Consider the following 8,040-nt stretch of genomic DNA (forward strand, 5'->3'; position numbering starts at 1 on the left):
CTAGAACTCACTCTGTAGACCAGGCTGGCCTCGAACTCAGAAATCTACCTGCCTCTGCCTCCCAAGTGTTGTCTGTTCTGTCTTATAGCTGTGTTTCTTTCCCATGTAAGGTGGAGTTCATAATGAAGTATTTGCATGTGGGTATCTCTTATGGAAGTCTTTTTCCAGTAGGAATAAACCATAATTGTTAAACTGCTACTTAATTGGCTTATTGTAGACACAAGTTGAATATTGGGCCAGGGGACAGGCGGCAGTCTAGTGGACTCTAATGGGTTCTCTCCCATCCCCATCTATAATCTTGCTGATTGGTTGTAGTTGTGGTTGTTAGATAGCCACGGGTCCTGAAGTACTTCCTCAGAAGATGGTGCCACCGGGAGCCACCCAGGAGTCCTTCAGTCACCAGTTTCTGCCTGTGGAGGCCCAGCCTGATCAAGAGCCACAGAATCTTCTGGAGGAAAATGGTGAGGCTCAACCACTCAGTGCAGTCAGCAGTCAGTGTGACTAGAAGAAGGGGGGGGGGAGGGGAGGGGGGTCTGGTCATGTGGGCAAGGAGGGCTTGGAGTATGGGCAGGGGGCTCCCCTGAAAGGACTGAGACTATATTACACTTTCATTCTAAATCCAGGAAAGGGCATTGGGAATATGGTTCCACTGGCAGTGTGCTTGCCTAGAGTGCAAGTTCTGGGTTTCATCACAGTACCCCATTAACCAGGTGTGAAGCACACCTGTAATCCCAACACAGGAGGTAGAGGCAGGAGGAGCGGCAAGGTTGTCGTGGCTATGTAGCAAGTTTGAGGCTGGGCTGCTTGAGACTCTGTCTCAAATACAAATAATACAAAATAAAACTAAGAAAGCTATAATAGGGACAGGGTATTATAGCCCGGTGGTAGAGTTTGCCCTTAGTTCCATTTCATTTCCAGCACCCTCTCCAAAAGCAGAAGTATGACAAAAGTGATAATGAAGGTGATGTCGCTAAGTATATGTGGCAGGATTTTCCTTGTCCAGTCTATTTAAATATTAGTGCCGCCGGAGATTGGACAGAGAAAAGGGAGGCGGAGCTAAGAGTTGGAGAGGTAGAAAGGATGAGAGAGAGAGAGAGAGAGAGAGAGAGAAAGAGAGAGAGAGAGAGAGAGAGAGAGAGAGAGAGAGAGAGAGAGAAGGGAAGGGAGAAAGAGAGGTGCAAGACTGATGGACAGGAAGATGCAGATTCTGCTTGGTGTTAAATAACCACGGGTAGAGATGATATCATAAAGGATAGAATAAGTGGGATAATTTGTGTGATCTAGGTGGGCAGCTTTTATCATTATTAGTTGGTTCTAAAATTATTATGTTGGCATCTTGTGAATTGAGAACTTATTGATATATAAATCTGACTTGTTAATTATAAGCTTCTAGAGTTTTGTTTTTACTGGGTTGCTGGGTTTTGTGGTGGTAGGTGGAGTGGATTGTTGTTTTGTGGGGCTGGTGTGGTAGCGAAGGGAACTCAGGAGCTCTGGACCCCCAGAGAGTTGACGGGCAGAGAGTAGCTGGATGGAGCAGGAATATGGTGGTTCTTTTTTAATATTTCCTTATTTAATATTTTTAAATATTTTTTAATATTTCCTGAAACAAGTATAGGGACTATAGAGTTTTAAAAGTTTTTTTTTTAATGTATGAATGTTTTCCTTGCATGTACACCATATGCATGCATTACCTGCAGAGGTCAGAAAAGGCATTCAATTATAGGTGATTGTGAGCTGCCTGATGTGGGTGCTGGGAACTGAACTCTGGTCCTCTACAAGAACAGTATGTGTTTTTAGCCATTGAGTCATCTCTATAGCCCCATACCATGTTTGTTTGTTTGTAGATAGGGTCTATAGCTGGCCTCAAACTCACTATTTTTTTTTTAAATTTTTTTAATTTTAATTTTTATTTTTAAAGATTTATTCATTATTATATCTAAGTACACTATAGCTGTCTTCAGACACACCAGAAGAGGGCGTCAGATCTCATTATGGATGGTTGTGAGCCACCATGTGGTTGCTAGGATTTGAACTCAGGACCTTCAGAAGAGTAGTCAATGCTTTTAATGGCTGAGCCATCTCTCCAGCCCTCAAACTCACTATTAACCAATGATGACTTGTATTGCCAATTCTGTCACTACCTCTAAAAATGCTGAGATTGCAGGCATGTGCTACCATGTTTGGTGCCTGTGATGCTAGGGATGGAACCCAAGGACCTAATATATATAGGCAAACTTTCTACTAACGAGCTTCATCCCCAGCCTCCCAGATCTCTACAAAACCCCAAAATTTTAAGACACTTTAGTAAAAATCTACTCACTTTGTAGGCAGTATACTTTGACATGCAAATATCATAACAGATTAAAGATTACTTAAATTGCTGGGCAGTGGTGGCACACGCCTTTAATCCCAGCATTTGGGAGGCAGAGGCAGGCGGATTTCTGAGTTCGAGGCCAGCCTGGTCTACAGAGTTAGTTCCAGGACAGCCAGGGTTACACAGAGAAACCTTGTCTCAAAAAAAAGATTACTTAAATCTTTTTTAAAGATTTATTTATTTATTTTTGTATGTGAGTGCACTGTCCTTCTCCTCTGGTGAGAAGAGGGCATTAAATCCCATTATAGATGGTTGTAAGCTACCATGTAGTCCTGGGAATTGAACTCAGGACCTCTGGAAGAGTCAGTGCTCTTAATTGCTGAGCCATCTCTCTAGCCCTAAAGATCAGTATTATGCAATACTGTCCTTTTGGAATAATGGCATGGTCCAAGATCTTGTTGGCAAACATCACTTTAGAAAGTTCTTTGTGCTAAATGGTTCAATACTGACCAAGAATGCCATAGTCCTTTTAACATGGTCAGGTCTGTCACATCAGTACCCTCCTCCTGGTACTGATTTCTTGGTTTGGGGGATTTTAGTTGTTGTTGTTTTGGGTTTTTTGTTTGTTTGTTTGCTTGCTTGTTTTCTTTTTTTTTTTTTTTTTTTTTTTTTTTTGTTGTTGTTGTTTTTTTTGAGACAGGGTTTCTCTGTGTAGCCTTGGCTGTCCTGGAACTCTCTCTGTAGACCAGACTGGCCTCGAACTCAGAAATCCACCTGCCTCTGCCTCCCAAGTGCTGGGATTAAAGGCATGCACCAGCACCACCTAGCAATTGTTTTGTTTTTCAAGATGGGGTCTCACTGTGTTGCTTTGGCTGTCCTACAACTCTCTCTGTAGACCAGACTGGCCTTGAACTCACAGAGATCTTCCTGCTTCTGCCTCTCAAGTGCTGGGAATAAAGCCGTGCACTACCATCACCCAGCCCAATTTCTTGTTTTAATTAGCTTTCTCTTGCTGTGATGAAACACCATAGGCAAAACCAACTTGGGGAGGAAAGGGTTTATTTCATCTTATAGCCTGTAGTCCATTGTCCAGAGAAGTCTGGCCAAGAACTCAAGGCAGGAACCTGGAAGCAAGAGCTGCTGCTGTTGCTCAGCAGGAGTGCTGTTTGCTGGCTTGCCCTTCGTGGCTTATTCAGCCTGTCTTCTTATGGCACCTAGGACCACCAGGCCAGGGGTGGCACTGCCCACAGTGGCCCAGGCCATCTTGCTTCAGTCACCAGTCAAGAAATACCCTATAGTCTTGCTTATGGAGGCATTCTCTCAATTAAGAGTCCTTCTTCCTAGATGAAACCCAGCTTGTGTCAAGTTAACAGAGCAGTATCCAGTGCCCTTCCATTCTTACCATTGTAGTCTCTTGTGGCCTTGCCAGGAATGGTGAATGAATAATGCTTAATAACAATGATGAGGAAATGGATTGCTAGCAGTGTCAGTATGGACATTCATGGTAAATCATTTGTCAACCTTGTACTGAGATCAAACATAGATTATTATTAATTTTTTAAAAAATTAATTATTATTAGTTATTATTTTTAAAAGATTTATTTATTTACTTATACTATAAGTAAATAATTTATTTATTTATTTACACTGTAGCTGTACAGATGGCTGTGAGCTATCATGTGTGTGGCTGCAGGGAATTGAACTCAAGCACCTCTGCCAGCCCCGCTCGCTCCGGCATAATATACTATAGCTGTCTTCAGACACACCAGAAGAGGGCGTCAGATCTCATTACGGGTGTTTGTGAGCCACCATGTGGTTGCTGGGATCTGAACTCAGGACCTTTGGAAGAGCAGTCAGTGCTCTTACCCGCTGAGCCATCCCGTCAGCCCCCGAGCATAGAAATGATTACATACGGGGCTGACGTGGCTAAGAGTCAGCTGGTTGCTCTCTTTCCAGAGGATCCAGGTTTGTTTCCCAGGATCCACATGGCAGTTTACAACTGTCTGTAACTCTAATTCCAAGAGGATCTGATGCCCTCTTCTGACCTCTGTGGGCTGTGCATGCATGTGGTGTGGAGGTACCATACCTATACATATAAAATAAAAATAAATCTTAAAATTTTTTTTACATGTGATAAGTATCATTCTAGTTGTAAAACAGTTTGCTTTTTGTTCTTTAGGAAGCCTCAATATAAATATTGTACAACTTCCCCTCTTCCCCCCCCCTCTGTTTTTGAGACAGTCTCATTATGTAGCTCTGTTGTAGCTGTATTGGAATTCACTATGTCAACTAGTTAGGCCTTGAACTCACCGAGATCCTCCTGCCTACTTCTGTCTTCTAAGTGCTGGTATTAAAGGGTGTGTATAGCCATGCTTGGCTTTAATCCTTCTCTTAAAATCCTTTTAAGATGGTTAGTAAGAAAACTCAAAAACTAAATTGTGTTCATTAGACCTTGTCAATAGACCAGTCTATATTGCTGGGCACAGTGGCACATACCTGTGGTATCAGCAACTTGGGAAGCTGAGGCAGTAGGATCTGGTTAGTCCAGGCGTTAGAGTAAGACAGAATCTGCCCTATACTGAGATCTGAAGGTGACTTTTAGCACATTAAAAGCCTGTGAAACTCCGGGAGATACAGATTTCCCCTAAGCATAGTTGAATGCCTCTGTTACTGAGGGATGGCCCAGCAGGAATTAGCTTGACCAAAGGAGGAGACTGAGAGATTTTGTTTCTAGACGGAAGAGCTGGGGGTTGGGGTGGGGTTGGGGTGTCTCACTAAGTGTCCCCAGTTGGCTTCTATCTCAGATATCCACTGGCCTCTGTCTCTTGAGCACTAGGATTAAAGGCAAAGGACCATCATGCCCAGCTGGTCTGGTGTTTTGGAAGAGAGGGAATATAAAGGAGAGGGGAGCATAGGCCCAGAATGGAGAGGATCCTGAGAGCCAGGGTGAACTTAGCTTGGGTGCCTCAGGTCCTCAGGCAAAGGAGGGGCATGATGGCACTGCAAACCTGACCAGATACTCTCACTTACTTCTTTTCTCCATGCTCAGCCCTTCCTGTTCCCCAGGTCCCTTCTGTTCCCCTGAAGGACAACCAGGAGCTGACAGATTCACTCCTCTCAGCTGGGCCCCAGGTGAGCTAGCACTCCTCTGCCCTCCATGAGAACCCATACCCTTGTCAGCCTCCATCCCCTTCTGTCCTAGTTCTGTTACTGGTTACTGTGAGAATACCTTGACGAACACAGCTTATGGAAGAAAGGGCTTATTTTAGCTCCCTTTAGGTCTCAGTGAATCACAGAAGTCAGAGTGGCAAGAACTTGAGACAGGTGGTCATCTGTCACATTATACCCACAATCCAGACCAGAGAGAAGTAAGTGGGTACCCACTTAACTCTCTTTCTCTCCTCTTACTCAATCTAGGAACCTAACCTAGGGAATGGTACCAACCACAGTAGGTTGGGTCTTCCTGAATTATTCCCTTAATTAAGAAAAGATTCCTCACAGGGTTGTCCACATGCTGACTTGATCTAGACAGTCCCTCATTGAGATTCACTTGCCTGGAGATTCTAGGTTGTGACACCATGTTTAGCAGATGTATTTAACTAGCTGCTGGGCCTATCTGTAGTTGATACCTTCCATTCATTCCCTCAGTCCTTTTCCTTTCTGCTTAATACCTGCCCTTTGGGTACACAGTCTCTCCCCTGGTTTCTGACTTAGTACTCCCAGGTATTGCCCTCACTGCAGATTGCCCTCATTTGCACACAGGGAGTGGGAATTTAGCAGAGATCTCCCATTTCAGAAGTTGGTGAAAATTGAAGATGTGGCTGATGTGGCTGTGTCCTTCATCCTGGAGGAATGGGGACATTTGGACCAGTCCCAGAAGTCTCTTAGTAGGGATGGCAGAAAGGAGGATCATGAGAGTACCGCTCCTGTGGGTAAGAATTGTCAGCCTGCATGGGGAGGACTCACTGGTTTTGTTACCTTGTAAAGAGTTTGTGTTGCATGTCCTTCACCCATGCATGTTTATTTAAAATTTATTTTATGTATATGAGTACACTGTAGCTGTCTTTAGACCCACCACAGGAGGTCATTGTATCCCATTATAGTTGGTTGTGAGCCATCCATGTGGTTGCTGGGAATAGAACTCAGGACTTCTGAAAGAATAATCAGTGCTCTTAAACCGCTGAGCCATCTTTTCCAGCCCCTGACTATAGCTTTACTTTATAATCGTTTGAAAAATTTTTAAATTTTGTTTTGTATGTATGAGTGCTTGCCTTCATGTGTGTGCACCATGTGTGTGCACCATGTGTGTGCACCATGTGTGCCTGATGTCCACAAGGCCAGAAGAGAGTGTTGAAACCTCTGGAACTGGAGATGGTTATGAGTTACCACGTGGTTGCTGGGAATCAAACCTGGGTCCTCTGCAAGAGCAGCCAATGCTCTTAACTACTGAGCCAGCTCTCTGGTTCCTTTACCTTATAATCTATGAAAGTAAATCAACATGTTTTTGCAGATATTTCTAGCTTAATAAGGGTGTGACTAAGACTATCAGTATGAGGGAGATAGTTTTTACATTTTTTTTTACTTACTTGTTTATTATTGTGTATATGCCTGATGTGTTTGCATACTATTGTATAGAGATCAAAGGACAATTTCTTTTGAGACCAGGATCTCACTTCATAGCTCTGGTTGGCCTGGACTTGCTTTGTAGACCAGGCTGGCTTCAAAGTCACAGAGATCCACCTGCTTCTGCCTCCCAAATGCTGGAATTAAAGGTGTGAGCTATCACACCTGGCAAAGGACAACTTTGAATCATTTGTGTTTATCCACCTTTATGTTTGTTACAGGGATCGACCTAAGACTGTCAGGCCTGCAAGGCAAGTGACTTTATCTGATGAGTCAAGTTACCAGCCCTGTTTTTATTCTATGAGATTATTTTATTTTATATGTGTGTTTTGCTTGTATGTATGTACCATGTGCATGCTGGGTGCCTATGGGGGCCAGAAGAGGGTGTTAGATCTCCTGGAGCTGGAGTTATAGATAATTGTAAATCACCATGTGCTCACAACTCAGCCCCCTGTAAGAGCAACTCTTAGCTACTGAGCTCTCTTCTGCCTGTTTCTGGTTTTTTGAGACAGTCTCAGTACGTGTACCCAAGTAGCCTTGAATTCCTGGCCCTCCTGCTTTCAGCCTTCCAAATGCTGGAGTTAATAAACCCAGTTTTACAATTTAGAAGATGCTAATTTTTGTTGTTGCTGTAGTTATTTTGTGGGTTTTGTTTTGTTTTTGTTTTCCAAATAGGGTCTCCCTGTGTAACTGTAGCTGGCCTGGAATTCACTGTGTATATCATGCTGCCTTCAAACTGACAGGAATTGGCCTCTCTGACTCCTAAAGTGGCTACCACCACACTCAGTGATGCAAAATTTGGGCAGTAATATTTCTTTAAATTATATGTTTGTGTTTGAATGCATGTATGTATGTATGTATGTGAACCATGTGCATGCCTGGTGCCAGAAGAGGGGTTCTCATCCCCACTGAGTTTAGTTACAAGTAGTTGTGAGCCACCTGATGTGGAGGCTTGGATCCAATCTCCAGTCCTTTGCATAATCACCAAGCCATTTCTCTTGTCCAACCCAAAATGGGTAATTCTTTTTTTTTTTTAAAGATTTATTTTATTTATTTATTTTATGTATATGGGTACACTGTAGCTTTACTGATGACTGTGAGCT

At 43.3% G+C, this 8,040-nt stretch overlaps 1 protein-coding gene across 4 annotated transcripts in view; it reads left to right on the forward strand.

Annotated features, from left to right (window-relative positions):
• The window catches only part of Zkscan5 (zinc finger with KRAB and SCAN domains 5), a 20,867-nt gene that overhangs the window by 5,433 nt on the left and 7,394 nt on the right, over nt 1-8,040 (forward strand). The window contains exons 2-5 of one of the 4 annotated variants that reach the window (XM_031338724.1): nt 329-461; nt 5,364-5,446; nt 6,111-6,246; nt 7,159-7,188. In XM_031338724.1, the coding sequence (XP_031194584.1) occupies nt 329-461; nt 5,364-5,446; nt 6,111-6,246; nt 7,159-7,188 (382 nt within the window). Of the gene's footprint in view, nt 1-315; nt 462-5,363; nt 5,447-6,110; nt 6,247-7,158; nt 7,189-8,040 lie in introns of all 4 variants that reach the window. The other 3 variants (XM_031338726.1, XM_031338727.1, XM_031338725.1) reach the window with 3 other exon arrangements.

The sequence above is a fragment of the Mastomys coucha genome, unplaced genomic scaffold (genome assembly GCF_008632895.1).
Source record: "Mastomys coucha isolate ucsf_1 unplaced genomic scaffold, UCSF_Mcou_1 pScaffold22, whole genome shotgun sequence".
Taxonomy (NCBI): domain Eukaryota; kingdom Metazoa; phylum Chordata; class Mammalia; order Rodentia; family Muridae; genus Mastomys; species Mastomys coucha.